Below are 21,265 nucleotides of genomic sequence, written 5' to 3' on the forward strand. Positions count from 1 at the left end.
ATCAGAGGCTTAAGAAGAACAAAACCCAAATGTAATATTTGAACTTTGTTGGATGGTGGTCAAATACATGAGCTGTAAAAAGACATTTTGGGGACAACTAGGAAAATTTGAATACATATCAGGTATTAGATTATATTAAGAAACCATCAGTTTGTTAGGCATGATAATGATCTCTCTTTGATACACAGCTAGGGCTCAGAATCTCAGGGCTAGGCCTAGTGGGACTCAAGCAGCAGACCTGGTATCTGCAAGACCAAGAGTAGTCATAATCTCCCTGGATTTATCTCAGCAGTGAGAAGAAAACCTCTGCTCCAGAAATAGAGCTGGATAAGAAGTGGTTGCTAAGGGTCTTATGTCTAAAAATTATGGATGGTAGATCTGGGATTCATAAAAATTCCAGTAAGCCCAATAGTTTCTTGGAAAGCAGGTGAATTTCACTGGCATGAAGATTGTTCTGGAGTCCCCAAGGATCCAATGTTATGACTGATTCTTCTAAATAAATCAATAACAAGTAGGTCAGATGCTGCCTAGTTTTCATCTGTTCCGTGTCACTGTCTAGGAAGAAATTGACCGTTCCTGTTAGCATTCTTGGTAAAATTTCAGCTTTGGTCAGTTCTCTTTTGCAGCTCCTTCTTCATGTTCACACATGAAATGTGGAGACATGAAAAAGCATGCACTAGTAAATGGGATTTCTTTTTTGCTTTAGAATAGGCTTAGGTTTCATATGAGCTGAATTTCCTGCTACCTTAAAAAAACACGGGATGCCTGGGTGGCTCAGTGGTTGAGTGTCTGCCTTTGGCTCAGGTCACGATCCCAGGGTCCTGGGATCGAGTCCTGTTTCAGGCTCCCTACAGGGAACCTGCTTCTCCCTCTGCCTGTGACTCTGTCTCTGTGTCTCTCATGAATAAATAAATAAAATCTTAAAAAAAAAACCAAAACAACCCAAGCATTGTGATGGTTTGGATTTTGTTTATTTTGTTGTCTATTAATGTAACTATTTGTAGAATTTATCTTGCTATTTATATAACTATCATTTTAAAAAAAGATTTATTTATTTATTCATGAGAGACACAGAGAGAAAGAGAGAGAGAGAGAGGTAGAGACACAGGCAGAGGGAGAAGCAAGCTCCCCGCAGGGAGCCTGATGTAGGACTTAATATTCTTTTTTTTTTTTTTTTTATGATAGGCACACAGTGAGAGAGAGAGAGAGAGAGAGAGGCAGAGACACAGGCAGAGGGAGAAGCAGGCTCCATGCACCGGGAGCCCGACGTGGGATTCGATCCCGGGTCTCCAGGATCGCGCCCAGAGCCAAAGGCAGGCGCTAAACCACTGCGCCACCCAGGGATCCCAGCCTGATGTAGGACTTGATCCCGGATCCTGGGATCATGCCCTTGAGCCCTGAGCAAAAGGCAGCCGCTCAACCACTGAGCCACCCAGGTGGCCCTCTAATAATCATCTTAATGAAATCAACTAGAAATTGAACGGCTAGATCACCACAGTTTGGATGGCCACCTACCTAGTTCAACTGACCTTGGTCCAGGAAATGCTGTGCAAAGAAAGTCCATGAGTCTCTATTTAGATCTCACTTCTCATCTTGATGTAGCGCTTGCAGCCCAGATTTCTAAGTACTGGGGAAAAGAGGAAAGGAGGGAATTTACGTTTATCGAGTAGCTATTATTGGCCAGGAATTACACTATTTCACCTATGTTCATTCACTTAACTGGGGATAAATATAAAATAGTTAAGTCTGGCTCTAACTGACCTGGCTCTGATTTTTAATGAAATCAGAGAAAGAGAGGAAGGGAGGGAAGGAGGAAGGGAGGGAGATATTTGTGGGGGGAAGCAGGGATATAAAATTGGCAAAATGTTTTTTTTCTTTTTTTTTAAGAATTTATTTATTTATTCATGAGAGACACATAGAGAGAGAGGTGGGTGGGGCAGAGACACAGACCGAGGAGAAGCAGGCTCCATGCAGGGAGCCCAATGTGGAACTCGATCCCAGGACCCCAGGGTCACGCCCTGGGCTGAAGGTGGCACTAAACCGCTGAGCCACCTGGGCTGCCCAAAATTGGCAAAATGTCAACAATTATGGAATCCAAATGGAGGGTGTCCATGTACTCTGTACTATTATTCAACTTAAAAAGTTTTCTCTATTATGGGGTGCCTGGCTGGCTCAGTTGGTGGGGTATGTGACTCTTGATCTCAGGGTTGTGAGTTCAAACCCCACATCGGGTGTAGAGATCACTTAAAAAAATAAAATCTTCAAAAAGATTATTTTTTTCACAATTTAAAAGAATTCCTCAAAACCTTAAATATAATTATCATATGACCTAGCATATAGCTACTAGATATATAACCAAGAAATGTAAACTTCTATCTGTACACAAGAAAACTTGTACAGAAATGTTCATAGCTCCATTCATTATTTATAATAGCCAGAAAGTGGAAACAACCCAAGAGCCCATCAACTGATAAACACATAAACCAAAGTGGTATATCCATACAAAGGAATATTATTTTATTTGTTAATAAAAAGGAATGAAGTTCTGACATATGCAATGAAAGGGATAAACTTTGAAAGAATCATGCTAAATGAAAGAAACTAATCACAGAAAACACATATTTTATGGTTCCATATATATGAAGTGTCCAAAATAGGCAAATCTCTAGAAACAGAAAGTAAATCAGGGGATCCCTCGGTGGCTCAGTGGTTTAACGCCTGCCTTTGGCCCAGGGCACGATCCTGGAGTCCCAGGATCGAGTCCCGCGTCGGACTCCCTGCCTGGAGCCTGCTTCTCCTCCTCCTGTGTCTCTTGCCTCTCTATGTCTATCATAAATAAATAAATCTTTAAAAAAAAAAAAAAAGAAAGAAAGAAAGTAGATCAGCAGCTGCCTAGTGCTGAGATTCGGTGGTTAGGTAGAGTGATTGTTAATGGGTATGGGGTTTCTTTTGTGGGGCATGGGGGATGTTCTAAAATTAGATCGTGGTGATGGTTATATAACTGTGACTATACTAAAATACTACACTTTAAATGGGTAAATTGTATGACATAAGAATTATATCTCAATAAAGCTGTTTAAAAAAAGGATGACAGGTCAAGATTACCTGGGTTTGGATTCTGTCTCTACCACTTTCTGTGTCATATATCCTTGGGCAAGTTATTTAAACTCTAGGGTACAGTTTCTAAACTAAATAGTGGAGTAATAGCACTACTACTAGCCTTGTTTGGAGAAATAAACTGTGAGGTAATCTATGTGAAGTGCTCATATTAAGTTCTCAATAAATGTTAGCTATTATTATTATTATTGTGGATTATCCAACAACCCTAGAGTTTGGTACTATTCCCATTTTTCAGATAAGGATTCTGAGGCCCACTAAAGTTGGTACTTTGCCTGAGGTCATGCACCTAATAAATAATAGGAGCAGGTATTCTGCTGACACATGACTGTAAAAGCCAGGCTTTTCCCCAGTGTAATTTAACCTGCCAGAATCGATATATCTTTTGTGGTATAATATGCATTTATAGAAGGTGCTTTAAGAATTATTTAACTGGGGGGATCCCTGGGTGGTGCAGCGGTTTAGCGCCTGCCTTTGGCCCAGGGCGTGATCCTGGAGACTGGGGATCGAGTCCCACATCGGGCTCCCGGTGCATGGAGCCTGCTTCTCCCTCTGCCTGTGTCTCTACCTCTCTCTCTCTCTCTCTGTGACTATAATACATAAATAAATAAAAATTAAAAAAAAAAAAAAGAATTATTTAACTGGGGGGATCCCTGGGTGGCGCAGCGGTTTGGCGCCTGCCTTTGGCCCAGGGCGCGATCCTGGAGACCCGGGATCGAATCCCACATCGGGCTCCTGGTGCATGGAGCCTGCTTCTTCCTCTGCCTGTGTCTCTGCCTCTCTCTCTCTCTCTCTGTGACTATCATAAATAAATAAAAATTAAAAAAACAAAAATGGATAAAGTTTGGAGAAAAAAACAGTTTGCAATAAAAAGCAAGACTTAAGGAGAACGTTTCATTAAAAAAAAAAGAATTATTTAACTGCATGTGAGAAATTAATATGCTAAAAAACATCTAATTTTGACATAGCCTTTTATACCAAAGTGATATTATTTATTTCATATTCCCCAAACTGGGGTGCCTGGGTGGGTCAGTCAGTTAAGTGTCTGCCTTCAGCTCAAGTCATGATCCCAAGGTCCTGGGATCGAGCCCCGCGTGAGGCTCCCTGCTCAGGCGGGGTCAGCTTCTCCCTCTGCCTCTCCCCTCATTTATGCTCACTCTCTCTGTCTCTCAAGTAAATAAAATCTTTACAGAATATTAATAATATTCCCCAAACTGCTCTAGCTCAATCATCTGACATAAACCACTTTAGATAAACCATCTTATATCAATAGGATGACAATTTGTCACTGCAAAACACGCAGACTTTCCCTCTATCCATGTAGTAGATCTGAATGGCCCTGGGCTATTTTTACAGCCAGGTTAATGGAATTAATAATGTATTATCTAGGTCCAGCACAGAACACTTCCTACATTGTGTGATAGCTATTTACATATGTCTTCTTTTCTCAGCCCAGTTCCTTCAGGGCAGTGACGGATGCTAAATGTAGAATGTATTCACTAAATTGTTTCTTCTTTTTTTTTTTTTTAAGATTTTATTTATCTACTTGAGAAGGAGTGAGAATGAGAGAGTGCGAGAGCACAAAGGGAGAGGGAGAAGCAGACTCCCCGCTGAGCAGAGCCTGATGCAGGGCTCCATCCCAGGACCCTGGGATCATGACCTGGGCTGAAGGCAGTCACTTATTCAACTGAGCCATCCAGGCGCCCCTTCTAAATTGTTTTTGTTTTTGTTTTTGTTTTTTAAATTTTATTTATTTATGATAGTCACACACACACATAGAGAGAGAGAGAGAGAGAGAGAGAGAGAGAGAGAGAGGCAGAGACATAGGCAGAGGGAGAAGCAGGCTCCATGCAGGGAGCCTGATGTGGGATTCGATCCCGGGTCTCCAGGAACGTGCCCTGGGCCAAAGGCAGGTGCTAAACCACTGCGCCACCCAGGGATCCCCTAAATTGTTTTTGAATAAGTGAGTGAAGGAACAAAAAAGATGAACAAATACACGCGAGTCACACACATCCAACAGTCATTGGCTCTAATACTGGCAATATATTTTCCTACAGGTTGTGTACTTCATTCTAAGAGCCAGCTGGAGATTAAGATTTACAACTAAAGAGTTAAGGTACTCCTCCATCCCTTTTTGCCCTTTTTTGGGCAAAAAGTCCCAGTAACTCTTATTAAGCTATAAATTACCCACACATTTCCAAAAAGTATTGAAAGTTCCCATTTGATCACCTTCCTCTTTACTTGACTCCCAAAACCATACACACGTACATAGCTGGGATTTTCATGCTTCTTCCTTAAATTTGTTAAACAATGCCTGATTAAAGTTAATCTAGTAGAATGAACTAGAGCTGTATTTAGGTGGTACACACTGTGAAAAGCCTTCCGGCTACCATAAGAAACGAGTCTAGCTGAATATTCAAAATAAGTCTAGCCTAGTACACCCAACTGGACCTGGGTTTGGATGGCAATTTCGTGCCTGGCCCTCAGTGCTGTGTCTGGTACATATTAAGCATTTAGAAAATGCTTGCTGCATGAATAACTGAAATTGCTTTTCCATGGCTCCTATTCATATTGCCCACATTTTGTATTAGAATTCTCATTTTCCCAGGTACAGATTTGAGTTCCACCGTGAGGACCAGGGACAACGTTTTAGATGGAAAAAATAAGAGGGATATTTGAAAATCAGTTCAGTTAGAGAAAGAGGAAATGAAGGGATTTTTTATTTTTATTTTTTTATTTTTTTTTTGAAGGGATTTTTTTAAAAAAAGATTTTATTTATTCAAGAGAGACACACAGAGAGAGGCAGAGACAGAGGGAGAAGCAGGTGCCCACAAGGAGCCTGATGCAAGACCTGATCCCAGGACCCCAGGATCACGACCTGAGCCAAAGGCAGACACTCAACCACTGAGCTACCCAGGCGCCCCAGTGAAGGGATTTATAAAAGACCAGAGTTCTTTTTTTTTTTTTTTTTTCAGAGTTCTTTTATGCAAAATATTATCTTAGGGTTTGCACTCTGTGCAAGTCAATTTAATTCTCTTTGTTCTGTGGCAATGGTAGGTCCCAAACTTGTCATCTTCTTTTAAGGTATGCCTTTAAAGAGGGAAGGGAATGCAAGGCAAAAAGGAAATCCAATACCAATTTTGAGGGGGGAGAAAAGTCTCTCAAGACACAGGTCCTACTAAGAAAAGTCAGTGATATCATCTTTGAAAATGAGTTAATGTTTTAATGCACTCAAAGACTATGAAGATTATGAGCCTCCCTGATAATTCCCTGACCATAGGCAAAATAAACATCCAGAGATTAAATGAGGCAGGATATACTACTCTAAAATGTGGAAGCACAGGACTGCTTGGATTCTCCACAGTTCACATGAAAGTTCATTTACTCGTTCAACAATCTTTTCATTTAAGTGCTTTTTCACATTCTTTTTAGCCCCTAATTTGGATTTCTTTTTTTTTTTTTTTTAAGATTTTACTTATTTATTCATGAGACACACACACACACACAGAGGCAGAAACACAGGCAGAGGGAGAAGCAGGCTCCATGCAGGGAGCCCGATGTGGGACTCGATCCCGAGACCCCAGGATCACGCCCTGGGCTGAAGGGAGGCACTAAACCACTGAGCCACCCAGGGATCCCCCTAATTTGGATTTCCAGCACCTAAAATAGTTCTTGGTATAGAGAATGTAAGAGATAATACTGGCAGAAACCTCCTCCCAATCCTATAGGTCTCACAGAGTACTGACTAGTCTTTCTCTTCCTTGACAGACGAGTTTCTTGAAAGAATAATCTATACACCTCTGCTGCTGTACATAATTAAGAATGAACATTTAGAAACTTCTATAGCAATTTGACATGGCCATGATCTCCAAGCCTGTCATCAGTGGGCTTGTCTTGTTCAACAGAGTATAGACCCGTTAGCTGGTTATCCAACATACTGGTCACACACAGCAGGACTGCTGTCAGTCCGTGACAGACTGGGAATCACAGACACTGTGCTTCACCACAGACCTTCGAAAAGCACTGGTCTATACCACACCGTTTCCACTTCATCACTTGTTCAGTCTTTTCAGACTGGCATCAGTCCTCCCCACCCTGCTGAAAACGCCACAGGAAATTTCACTGACTTCCTTACGGCCAAGTTTGGTGGATTGATTCATTTTGTCCTCATGCTACGTGACATCTCCAGCATTTGACACCCTTTGCTTCTGTAACATTATGGAAGCTGTGTGCTCCCACCTCCTGACAACTCCTCCGTTCTCTCCAGGCTTCTCTTCTGCCTACCCGTTGGCCTGCTCCTCTTCTCATGTTACACTCACGCAGATTACTGCCGGGCAATCTTACTGATGTTCCATGGTTTCAACTATACACTGTTGACTTCTGAATCTCTATTTCCAGGGTCATAAACTGGATGGTACACTCACGTGCTTAGAATATTTACAAAAGAAATCAGTTTAAGTTAAAAGAGCAAGATAAACAGAGAATTTTTCATTTACAATTATTTTAAAAAATTATACAGTATTTAGCCCCCCAAAACATTTTTATTACAAATGAAATCTTATATGAATTCTGATATATAAAACAAAATAAAAGCAACTTCTTTGAAGTGGATGTGAGCCCTATCTACTTAGTCCTTTACTTCCTGGGGCTCTCAGGTAATTCCTAAGCCGTGGGGTTTCTTTTCTTTCTTTTATTTTTATTTTTTTAAAGTAGGTTCCACACCCAACAGGAGTTTGAATTCATAACCCTCAGATCCAGAGTAACATGCTCTACTGACTGAGCCAGCAAGGAATCCCTACTATAGGGTTCCTTAACCTGGGGTCTTTGAATGTCCAAGCGATCCATGGAAAGAATTCAGGGGACCTATGAAAAATTACATTAAAAAAAGATTTTATTTATTTATTTGAGAGAGAGAGTGCTCATGTTCAAGAGAGCATGAGCATGGTGGAGGGGTAAAGGGAGAGAATGCAGCAGGCTCCCTGCTGAGCCAGCCGCAGGGCTCGATTCCAGGACCTTGGTTTCATGACCTGAGCCAAAGGCAGATGCTTAACTGACTGAGCCACCCAGGTGCCCTGAAAGTTAAAACATCTTTATTTTAACTAACCGCCACTGAAATCTATTACTTCCTTAAACTATGAATACAGACCCCCCAAAATAGGAATATAGACCATAAACCACAGTACAATCAGCAGTACTTATGGGTTCGTCACCAATAGAAATCATATATTCAAGTAATATTATGTTACTGCAGATCAGAAAGTATTATTTACATTCATCACTACATATTATGGTATTTATTATATTGCCACTAGACACCGTCATGTGTTATTAAAGAAGCATGTTAAGATATCACTTTTGACTGATATATTTTATATATATAAATAAAATACATACATATAAATTTTAAAATATTATTCTAAGAAGGGATCTATGGTACAAGAGGTTAAGAACCCCTGTAGGAACTCAGGATTCTGTGACAATTACCCACATGGAAAACAAAGCTCCCAAAGTAAGGTCTCTATTTTGGCCTTAGTCCTTCTCCAAAAGAATTTAATGTTAGTGGTGATAAAAAGACCCTTTTTGTTCTTAATTTTAAAGAGATATTCAGTGAAGAAAAAGGCTGTTGGATCCTTGTTTCAAATAGTTCTCTATTTGAAGGGAAAATGTCTTGATTTAAAAAAAAATTATATTCCCTAAATGCTATTTAAAACTCACTTCTACAAAATCTTTTCTCTTTCTATTCTTTTTTCTGCACCCCCTCAATGCTTATTCAATTGCTTATCTCTGAATACTTATTAGTTCACAGGTCTATTTTGTTTCGCCAACTGGATTAAAGAAGTGCCCTTGAGAAGTTTATTTCTCAGGATGGCCAGAGTAGTGTTCTACAAATAGACACTAAATAAATGTTTCCTGATGTGTATAAGGCCTTTCAAAAAAGTGAGCTTATTTACCATAAAAGCAGTATTAAAAACCAATATGGTTAAGCAATGTTTATTACAAGCTGCTGAAAACAGAGGAATCTTTGAAAGTATTTTATGAAAGGAATTAAGATGTATGTTTATAAATAGCTTTTATTTACAAGTAAGGATTAAAAATCTTCCTTAATAGAAAGTGACCTTTCAGATGACCTGAAAATTCCATTTTCTATCACTAGCACAGTGGGACAGGCTTTCTCTAATGAGCAGAGTATATGAATATTGCTAAATTCTAAAATTTTTGATCCAGGAGTTTAGCGTGTCTTGTATGTGATCAAATAAGAGTTTTACAATAAAAGCTCAAGCACGGAATAATAGAAAAATTCAACAATGATTTTTAAAACTATAGGATATATTCCATTTCAAAGATGTTATAGCTATGGTTGTTTTAATTTTTCTTATTTAATGAAACCATTGTTTTATGAACATTACTGCAAATCAGGTTTATAAATCTAAATTCAAGTAGCAGAACTACAACTTTTTAGCCAATGGTTTATTTCAAAATGCTACTTTCATTAAAAAGGTGTTAGTATTTAATATTTTTTCCACATTTACAAATTTTTTCCACATTACAAATATTCTCTTCTTAGCCAATCTGATGTTTAAATGATCCTAAATATCAACAATACTAAAAATGTAGCTAACATTTCCCAAATAACGGTTAAAGCATTGTATCCTTTAATTCTGAAATCAAGTCCTGTCAATTCTCCTACATACTTTTTTTTTTTTTTTTTAAGGATTTATTTATTCACAGAGACACAGACAGAGAGAGGCAGAGACATAAGCAGAGGGAGAAGCAGGCTCCCTGCAGGGAGCCCGATGCGGGACTTGATCCCAGGACCCCAGGATCATGACTTGGGCCGAAGGCAGGCGCTAAACCGCTGAGCCACCCAGGCGTCCCCTCCTACATACTTCTTAAATACACTCATCCTAAGCACATTTGCCACTGTCTTAATTCAGGCCTAACTGCTTCCAATTTCCTCACCCTCCTGTACATTCTCAACATGGTCATAAAGTGATCAGACTTGTGTTTCAGAAAGATCATGGCACTCCTCTGCTTAAAACCCTGCACTGGCTCTTCATCAGGCACAGGTTTCATGTTCATTAGCACGGTATCCATGGCCCTTGACGATAGGGCTCATACCTCTCCCACACTTCTCTCATCACAGTGCTTCACACTAAACTAAGCAGCTGTGATGAACTATTTGCAGGGGCTCTGCATGGTTTTTCCTTTCTCCAGGGCCATCCTCTCATACTGCATTCTGGTTAACTCTACCACTCTTCACAGCCCAGCTCAAACATTACTTCTTCTATGAGGCCTTTTTGAAGCCCATCCAACTTCAGTGTTAATCATTCCCTCTTCTATTTCTTGTAACATATCATCGTACTTATCACATTGCATTGGAATTGTTCATATGCTTGCCTTTCCTGTATCACTGTAGACTTTGAGATCATGAAAGGTGCTTCATGTTTGTTGAACTGAACTAAATTTGATCTAATGATCTGAGTAATTGGGAAACAGAGATGGAATGTTTCCAGAATGATTCATAGTGGCCAGGAAGATCATGTTTCTTCACAGCAAACATAAATCTTATGTCTCTTTAATCACAGGGATTACCAGACCCTCTTGGAATAGCACACAGAACACAAATGCTTAAATATAGATAACTTCTGGCTTAGTGCAAAATATATACATTGTTTTATCTTAAATCTTTTAGCAGGTACAAAGTAGATTGAAGGATGGTTTCTTTACACTGCATACAAGGAACTAGTATTTATTCACCTTTATCACACACACACCAGGATAAAAGTAGACTCCTGATATATTGGAAACTATTTTGTAAAATAATTTCTTTGGGGGTGCCCATTATCAAGTCCCAATGAAACCAAAGTAGATGGCATAAAAAATACAGGGAAATTTTGTGGCTTCAAATATTTATGGTAGATGGTACCAAGTCATCTAGCAAGCATTCAGATAGATGGGATGCATAGTTTTCAAGATCCAAATCTGCTCCTCTGTGACTAAGCCACAATAAAGTTCTCTTTCTGGGATAAAAAATACTAAGGAATTTGTACAAACAATATTTAAGGATGAAGTCCTCCTTTTTACCAGCATGCATAAATGACTTAAAAACTAGTTTTAACTACAGGTATCTCCATATAATTCATAATAGCTTAACAGATACTTTGCAATATTTAAAATTAACTCATGACTTATCTTTATTTGCTCTTTCCTGTATTTTGCAGATTCCACACTAAACACATTATTTTTTAAATAAAAGTGTAATCATTTAAAAAAGTTACCCAGAAAAATATCAACCATGTTAGTCTAGCTCATTTTTTAGGGTTTTCCCATCAGAATGTCATTTCTGTTTTACCTAACGCTCATTTTTAAGAATTCTATTCATTATTTTACATATTTCCAAAAGAAAGTCTGAGTGAAATAAAATATCCAGCTCAGAGAAGAAAACTATTGTTGCAGGGGCAATGACACTGAATGACATGTCAACTAATCCCAAAACTTTTTTCTATAGCCAGGACACAAGATTATCTACCTAATTCAATCACCTGGTATTTCTTAAAAACTGCTATTCAATGATAACTATAAGGTATTTTTTCTTTAGCATGTAGATACAAACAAAGCCAAAATAAGGAAGTACTTGCCAAATCAATAAATTTAAATCATAAATTTAATTCTGATGCAGCAACTATTCAAAGTCTACACATGACTTGATAGGCAATAGTATTACAAGTTGTCAATCAACAATGTTACTTTTAAAAATCAAGCCTAAAAAACCCAGATATGTTCTAAAATCTAAATATATTGCAATTAGGAAAATGGCTAACACCAGTTTTGTTAGCTTCCCATCCTGTTCTCCCTCTGTAAAAGACTTTTTGAAATGGAAACTATAAAATATCTTTACATCCCTTCATAACGTAATTATCAATAAGCAGTAAGAGTAAAGGGGTTGTCACTCTTTTTCTCTAGTTCTTTGATCCATAGCTTTATTTACTTTGGGGGGGTGCCTGCGTGGCTCAGTTGGCTAAGCGTCTCTGCCTTCAGCTCAGGTCATGATTTCAAGGTCCTGGGATTGGCCCCACATCAGGCTCTCTGCTCAGCATTAAGCCTGCTTCTTCCTCTCCCTCTGGCCTTTATCCCACTCATACTCTCTCACTAATAATAAAATCTTAAGAAAACAAAAAAAGAGATTTATTTATTTCAGAGAGAGAGAGAGACCATGCAGGGGAGGGACTGAGGGAAAGAATCTCAAGCAGACTCCCCACCGAGCACAGAGCCCAATATTGGGCTTGATCTAACAACTCTGAGATCATGACTGGAGCTGAAACCAAGAGTTGGACACTTAATTGAGTGAGCCACTCAGGTGCCCTATAGTTTTTTTTTTTTTTTAAAAAGATTTTATTTTTAAGTAATCTCTACATCCAACATGGGGCTTGAACCCACAATCCTGAGATCAAGAGTTGCACACTCTTCCAACTGAGCTAGCCAGGTGTTTCTGATCCATTGCTTCTTTATACACAAAAGGTTTTCACATTAATCTTCACATAAAATTCTTTTACATTTATTTCATGAAGTCTACATCTCTTTTAGATATTGTAAAAGTCACCCCCAAAAATCTCTTTTATATCTTATTCCTTATATGATATAGCAACATTTTATGATTTCTAGAACAAAGTACTGCCATTTTGACCTTTGATAAAAATAATTATGCAAATTTGGGAACTGCCTACCTTTTCCATATGGTGATTTAGTTTGTTGCTAATAATAATTTTAAAAAGGCCCTATCAGCTTACAGGAACACATAGAAACTATGGCCCAGGGATCCCTGGGTGGCTTGGCGGTTTGGCGCCTGCCTTCAGCCCAGGGCATGATCCTGGAGTCCCAGGATCGAGTTCCAGGATCGAGTCCCGGGATCGACCCGGGATCGAGTCCCACATTGGGCTCCCTGCATGGGGCCTGCTTTTCCCTCTACCTGTGTCTCCGCCTCTCTCTCTGTGTGTCTGTCATGAATGAATAAATAAAATCTTAAAAAAAAAAAGAAAAGAAACAATGGGCCATATGCCCACAAATTTTATGACTCACTCAGTAACTATCAATTTCCCAAAGGAAATATTTGAAATTCCATTACGAATATATAAAATGAAGAAAAAAGTACAAAAGTTCGTGCCATTGAGTTTTCATGTTAGAAAATTATACATTTGAACAAAAATCTGTTCCAAATTTTCATGTTATCTGTTCTTTCATGTTATGCCGAATAAACTCCTAAACCATTCTGTATGCATAATCAAATTTGCTGTAGAAGTCAAGAGTAAATGAAAGTATTTATATATCTAGATGAAGAGTAATCAAAGCTATTTCCAAGTGAACAAATCTAAGGTACATTTAAGAAAAATCTAATAAGCTCAAAAGATTAATTGGCATTTTCCATTTTTAAAGATTACTTTGCTTATCAAATGCATATTCTCATATTCCATTGTTTCAATAATCTAGAATAAGCCTTTTCTCTTAATGGGAACAAATTCATTTGTGTGCCTTTAACAATACAAGTATTGCCAAAGACAAAAATAACTTTTTAAAATATTAATGACAATACACAACTGATAAATTATGGAACACTACATTTGAAACATAATGATGTACTATATGTTGGCTAATTGAATTTAAAATAAAAAAATTAAAATATTAATGACAGGGGTGCCTGGTGGTACAGTCCATTAAGCATCTAACTCTTGGTTTTGGCCCTGATCATGATCAGGTCATGATCTCAGAGTTATGAGATAGAGCCCTGCATCGGGCTCTGTGCTTAGTGATTCTCTCTCAACCCTCATGGCTAGTGCTCTCTCTCTCTCTCCCCTCCCACTTGTGCTCTCTCTCAAATAAATAAATCTTTAATATATTTTTTTTAAAGATTTTATTTATTCATTAAAGACAGAGAGAAGGAGAGGCACAGACATAAGCAGAGGGAGAAGTAGGCTCCACTCAGGAAGCCTGACGTGGGACTCAATCTCGGGTCTCCAGGATCACACCCTGGGCCAAAGGCGGTGCTAAACCGCTGAGCCACCCGGGCTGCCCTAAAAAAATACTAAATTTTTTAATAAATAAAAATATTTATATTAAATATTTTTAATATTTCTTTTTTAAATTTTATTTTATTATTTATGATAGTCACACAGAGAGAGAGGCAGAGACATAGGCAGAGGGAGAAGCAGGCTCCATGCTCCATGCACCGGGAGCCCGACGTGGGATTCGATCCCGGGTCTCCAGGATCGCGCCCTGGGTCAAAAGCAGGCGCTAAACCGCTGCGCCACCCAGGGATCCCTATATTAAATATTTTTAATAAAATATTTTAGACACCTTGCAGGGATACAGCAATGCTTCTTTTACCTACAGCTCAGCTATCCTACATACTTACTAAAAATCCAAAAAACCAAGAACCCAGAAAGTACACCAAAGTTCTTTAAATAGCCAAAAGAAATGTTAGGGGCCTGGCTATGTCCAGTAGAGCATGTGATTCTTGAATTCAGGGTTGCGAGTTTGAGTCCCATGTTGGGTGTAGAGATTACTTAAAATCTTTAAAATAATTTTTTCTAAAAAAAAAAAAACAAGAGGTATCAGCTTTCTGGAAAATGGGTCTATACAATCCTTACGGGTTTCCATAATCTCATAAACTTACAATACTGAAACATCTAAGAAAATCTTTACAATCCTTATGGGTTTTCATAATCTCATAAACTTACAATACTGAAACATCTAAGAAAATCTTTGAAGTGTAAAATTATTTTAGGCTTTTATGACCATGGGCTTCCTTAGGAGACAAAAATCCCAAGACTATTTTTCAAATATTCTTGAGACACTACTTTGAAAATATACTGAGTAATTATATCCTGCTCAAAAAAACCCAGATTATTCCACTTTTTAAAAAAAGTAAATTAGTAACTCGCTCTCCATTATATAAATGCAGAGTGAAAAGTATACTGGACAGGAATCAGCTTTGCTACTCAGTAATTGAGCTGTCTCTTAACCTCTCCAGATTTTAGCTTCTTTGTGTGTAGCAGAGAAATACAGTTAGCTGATTATGAGAACCTAAGGGGAGTAGATGAATTTCAAGTACCTGGACAAACACAAAGGACTACAGAAATTTAGGATATTAATAATGAAAAAAAAGGATATTAATAATGATAAGCAGGCATAGGTTTTCAACAACCTGGATCATGACTCATGACAAGTATTCCATACCGATTATTTCTCTAGCTTTATTTCCTCTTTAATTCAAAATTATTTTGGGAAAAAGACTAGTAATTGGTTGTATGTGAAAAAGAAAACTACACTTAAAAAATTAAGAGCAGTCACAAACATCAACTCAGCAGCTATGCTTTGCTACTTTCTGAAAAACCGATGTCACGTGCCAGCTAATTCTTACACTGTAGGATTAAGTGGAATAATTACAAAAATGAAGCGGTTAAAAGACTTATAATAAATCTTAAGATTATAATAATCATGGTTGTCTACTTAACTACATTTAGAATGGTTTAACTAAGTTATTACATTTATATAGCATTTTCTTGTTTTCCAAAAGTCATTTCCATAGTTGATCCTCTGTAATGAGGAATGATAGTTATTATGATAAGGCTCAAAAAGAATAATTTACCCAACTGCTTTATGACAGGAAATTGAAGTGGAGGAATGACTCCCAATTCTACAAGGAAAAAAGCAATTTGGATGTTCCAAAGCAAAAGAAAAGGCTCAGACTTCTTTACTGGCTGAGATGAACACACAACATCCATAAATTCAAGCTGTCTGAAAAAGCAATCATCACTGGAGCCTGCCAGCACATCTCTAACAATTTTAATATTCATGAAAAAATTAATATGCATGTTTGTTTGGATCTCAAAGTATCATTAAATTTGCTACCAAAAATAGGACCTATAAAGAGCAGAATCAGATTTTTTGAGTGGCAAACCTAATGAAGGGTGTTCCCAATCCTTCTATGATTAACCATTGCTGAGATTATTCCTTAATAAGGTACTTAATTTTCTCTCAAACCTCATTTGCTAGATTTCATCAATTAGCTCCTACAAAGGATCTATATCAGAAAAACTCAAAAAGAAGCCTTTCTTCCAATCTACTAAAAAGGCACATTAAATATACAATGCTGGCCTCATTATTTTAGATAATGATTGAAAACAACAGCTGATGATAGCCAGTTTGGGACAAATGCCAACTGTTCCCATTTGTCTGAAAATGTTAAAATTAATTGCTATAGCATTAAGTTTTCAAAGAATATTGATACCTGTAAATGAGAAAGTTTATCAACTAAAATCCTGAAAAAGCTAAAGATAATGGTGCCTCCTTGATCTGCAACATTAGTTTTGAAATTTTTAATGTTCTTAAGTGTAAGGAAACACATCTCAACAGCTTTATATATTTTCATACATTTTATTTTTTTAAACACTTATAATTTTGCAAGCTAGCAGTAAAATATTGCCCTCAATATTTTACTAATTAGCACCGTATACTTTTTAAAGCTAACTGGAACATTGTTTCATTGTAAATGATTGTAAAATAAAATGATCATTTCAAATGCCAAATTAGTCTCAAGTAACATGTGAATCATTAATTTTATCATTATTTTTGGCTTTATGCACAAAGATGTATTTCAAAGATGAACTTAGTATCAGTTCCGTCAATCGAACAAAGTACCACAGTTTAAAGCAATATTTAATTTCTGAAATTATTATTTATGAGGCATATAAGAAAGCTGATAAATCAGCTATAAAAACAAAAGATACTACATAACTTATTTAGAGTCCCTTATTTTTTAGAAGAATGAGGAAAATAATGAAAAATTCCACGGTATAAGAATCAGTTACACATATGGTTTAGTGTATGTCAGTATGAGTTTAGCCTTACCAAAAAGCCATCAAAATGTCCAGCATATTTCACAGGGACAGGTGGAAGCCTGAAATAAGATGGCTCAGTACAAAAGACCCCAAGCCATTCATATAATTTTAAATCAAGCCTAGACATTTAAATCCTATTTTTGTTTTTACTTGAAAAAATATTCTGAAAATATGGGAAAATATCTAATTATACTCAAATTACTTCCACACATTAAAAAAAGGAGGAGAGTTTTTGTTTCCTGTTTTCTGATAAGAGCATTCTTAAAAAAAAAAAAAAAAAAAAGAGCATTCTTCAGAGCTATGGGGTTAAGTTCTAAGCCACGATTGACTGCTTACTAGCATGCCTGTTTTACATACCAGTAGAATCAAGTCCAGTTTTGCCATTTGTGGATAACTATGACAAGATACAAAAGCATGTGTTTGCCATAAATAGCTCTGGCTAACAGCAAACTGCTCACACTGAGCAGATCAAATTCTCTATAAGGAGAGCACTCTGGACCACAGCCAAATCCCACTACTAATGCTTAAGACTGCTACATCATTATTTTTTCCAATTTGCAAAATATATTAAGAAATAATAGCTGAAATGAAAGTTCCTAAACATGAGAAGTATTAACCTTTGAAGGACATTTTATAAGTTTTCATTATGACCAAATATGCAGTAAGAGCTTCCTGCTTCTACTAGTCATTTACTTAGAAATGTAAACGTGAATTAAAAAACAACTACCCTAATTTATCCAGAGAATAAATCTGGTATTGAAGAATATTTTTCAAAGTGCAAAAAATAACTTCTGATCTTCATATTAACATATAAGGAAATAAATAAACTAATGCTTATAAAAGTATCCCGTTATAACAATAATATTTTCTATTAGTTGGCTTTAGGATAGAATATTTTTTAAACTCAACAAACTGGAAAATATCATGCATGAATGTTGTACAAAAAAATTCTTAAATGACCAGTGCAAAGATTAACAGTAGCTGTTTACCCTAAAAGTTGCTTCACGTAACATTTTGCAAAATGTCCAAGGAAAACAAGGCAACGTTCTGTAATATGCCACAATTTTTATTGCAACGTGGCCATTTTTGTGAGGGTAGGGAGTTTGATCTCAAAAACAATGTTCCATTTAAGGCTCTTTTATACAGAAATTGCCATCATGACTGATATTCAAAATATTTTTAGTGTTGCAAAACTTACATGGTAAACATAAACTCCTACACTTATTCAGTAGTGTACACTCAATAGAAAACAAAAAGGCATTAGTAACAGCTATTTCTTTTAAGATATGCAGGTAACAGGAATGAATACTGAGGTACTAGGATAAGTTGATGACACAGTTAACAAAACTTAATTGGCATTCCTTTTGGGGGGGTGGGAGGTTAAACTCATTACAAAAAAAGTGCTTTCAATGCATAGTGTTAAATCTGTGCTGCCATGTCACAAAAATAGGCTTGCCAAGGCAGGTGAGGTGTATGAATGCTCGAGCCTCACAGAACTGCAATCAAGTGCAACTATAAATAATACTGAATAAAGTTTACCATCTGACCAGTGGATAATACTTTCAAGGCATTCAATCAGCTTACCCTTTGCAGTATTCTAAGCTATTCACATTGACAATCACTTTCATTGTAGTGCTTGCTGCAAGGGAGGCATATAACGAGTTGTTTTGGCTAAAATATGATGGGAAGGCATTCCTTGGGTTCTACATAAAAGTAACAGTATTAAACAGTCTAATGGCAATCACTGATAGGCTGCTTACATGAATGATATTTCCTTCATTCACTGTATTGGAAGGACCCAGTGGGAAGAGGGGGAAAAAAAAAAAACACCACCTAATACTATTTCAATTGATTGAGCTGGAGAAATGGAAGCTCCTTAAGATCCAGATGGCACTTGAATCTCATTTTATAAGGGTTTTCCTTCAAGTGAAACTACTACGTTGCCTCCCAATTTCTCTCCAAGTGTCGAACGGTCCTTTATATCATCCAAGCCATTTACTTGCCACTCATGTTTAATACCTAAAAAGGAAAAACATTATCCCATTATCTTATTATAATTAAGAAAGAGTAATTCCTCTGCACAAATTTTTAATGTTTGTACCTGTAAATTTCTTTTTAATGGCATCTTTAGAGCTAGCATAAATCATCTTGCTTTTTAAAGGTGCACTTTCAGGAGCCCTACAGAAAAAAGAAACAATTGTTGAATCCCACTTAAAAGGAAAACAAAGGCAAAACTGACTATGTTAATAACAATCCTTGCATTTTAAAAGTACTTTTTCTTTTGTTTTTACACACCAGAATATAAATACTAGGTCTTCTTTCTTAGACTCTTTTGTTTCGTATGTGGCATCGTACAAAGCATATCGGCAATCATTCAGAGGTAGCAACTTCACAAAAGATGTGTAGGGGTCCTCTACAGTATCACCAATGTCACCCACCAAGATCTGTTTTGCTTCCTCTACAATTATTTGTCTTTTGTCATCACTTAAACAGAAGAGAACTGCTTTCTTTCTTTTTTTGATCTCCTCTTGTGTAGAAGATTTCCTTACTTTCATATCATTAAAAACTTTGATGACTTCATCATTCACTGTAACTCCAGAAGCCTGAAATAAAAAAAGAACAGTAATTCAGAACAAGTATTTTGGTTTTAACCAAAATTACTGTTTGCCTAGAGAGGATTCACGGATTCACTTTAATCTGGACATCAAAAATTGCATCCTACCAGGCAAGCAGTCCAATCAGAGTTGCCACATTTTAAGTATCAGTATATGAGATGCACCGAAGGATTCTAACTCGTCCTGCCCCATTCATCCTTTTGAAAGGGATTTGGAGGTTGAAGTAAATGGAAGGTAGAGGGAAAGGGACAAATACAAGCTGTCCCATCCCTGAAATGTTTCCTATTTCACTGGGTGATGTCAGAGCTTCAGGAGCAGCAGCAAAAATACCTTCTGTATTGTGTCAACTCTGCTGGCCTTAAAAAAACACTTTTGGATTTCAATTAAAGCTTCTACTATTTTTTTTTTTCTTTAAAGTCATCCTAAGCCAGTGCCGTTTCCTCATAAGGAAAGAGAATCAAGTGTGAACTCCAAACCGCCCACGGCTACAACATAATTGCCTCACAGCTCAAATGCAGACACTTCAAAACTCACGGAGCTAGTGTAAAAGCTTTTTACGGCGAAAAGGCATTTATTTTAAAAAGCGTTCTCTCACCTCCTTAATCTCCTCTCAGGGGTTTTATTACAGGGCCAGCAAGATCCTTCACAGAAAGCCTTCATTCAGCAAGGGCTCTTTAGAGCACGTACCAATTTGAGGCGAGCGCCCAGTAAAATAAGGAAGCCCCGCGCGAACGCAGCGCGCCCAGGACGAGCCCCGCAGACCCTCCCGCGCCGCGGGCCGCCGCTCGGCACGCCCGACCTCTCCAGACGCCGCTGCCCGGCTCAGGCCCCAGCCCCGGTCCGCGCCCTCCTCGCCCTCAGGAATCCGAAGAGCGGCAGGGCCTGGCCTGACGGCGGGAGGGTAGGCCGGGCGGCTGGAGGGAGAGCAGCGGGGCCGCAGCGCAGCAGCCCCCCGCCTTGAAGGCCCAAATCGGGCTAAAATGGCGGCCTCACTCCCAGGGCCCTGCAGGACCGCGCGGGGGTTTTTGCTTGACGCGTCCCGGCCCTCGGTCCCCCGGGGCGGCGCGCCCGCCTTACCATAGTGCCCGCGGCTGTAGCTGCGGCGGCGGCGGCGGCTCGGGCTCCGCTCTGTGGCACTGGTGGGAAGAGAGGGAGGGGCTGGCGGGCGGGCAGCGGCGAGTGCGGGGCACGCCGGGAGCTGCAGCCCGAGAGGCAGAGGCAGAGGCGGCGGCGGCGGCGGCCGGGGGGCTGCAGGCAGCGGGCGGGGCGGTCACGTGGGCACGCCCCGAGCCGGCCCTTCCGCCGCGCGGCCCCGCCCGCGTCCTCGGCCTGACCCCGGCGCGCGCGCCCAGCAGGCCCGGCGGCTGCGCGGCGGTGGCTGGGGCCCAGGGGCCTGCAGAGCCGCCTCCAGCCCCGGGGCGCCGCTCGTCGGCCGGCCGTGGGGCGGGGGGGCGCTTTCACTCTGCCTCCCCGAGGGCGCTGCTCCCGGCCTGGGGCGCCAAGGTGTCTTTCCTTGGGTCCCCTGTGGTTTCCACCGAAAGGGGCTGGATTCCAACGTTTTGAGGGTTGTTTTTTTGTTTGTTTTTTTTTTGGAAAACACATAAGACGTGGTGTGAATTGTTTAGATTTCCTTCCTCC

At 38.9% G+C, this 21,265-nt stretch overlaps 1 protein-coding gene across 2 annotated transcripts; it reads right to left on the bottom strand.

Annotated features, from left to right (window-relative positions):
• Nucleotides 1–16,528: 16,528 nt before the first annotated feature.
• Nucleotides 16,529–20,927, bottom strand: CFL2 (cofilin 2). Of its 2 annotated transcripts, none has more exons than XM_026019049.2 (4): nt 20,705–20,927; nt 19,308–19,615; nt 19,114–19,190; nt 16,529–19,031 (listed from the first exon to the last, which is right to left on the bottom strand). In XM_026019049.2, the coding sequence occupies exons 1-4, from the start codon at nt 20,705–20,707 to the stop codon at nt 18,919–18,921; spliced, it is 501 nt and encodes a 166-aa protein (XP_025874834.1). In that variant the 5' UTR covers nt 20,708–20,927; the 3' UTR covers nt 16,529–18,918. The 2 variants fall into 2 exon arrangements, with proteins under 2 accessions (XP_025874834.1, XP_025874835.1); XM_026019050.2 differs by lacking the exon at nt 20,705–20,927 and adding an exon at nt 20,223–20,469.
• Between the last annotated feature and the right edge of the window lie 338 nt (nt 20,928–21,265).

Source organism: Vulpes vulpes, chromosome 6, assembly GCF_048418805.1.
Source record: "Vulpes vulpes isolate BD-2025 chromosome 6, VulVul3, whole genome shotgun sequence".
Classification (NCBI taxonomy): Eukaryota; Metazoa; Chordata; class Mammalia; order Carnivora; family Canidae; genus Vulpes; species Vulpes vulpes.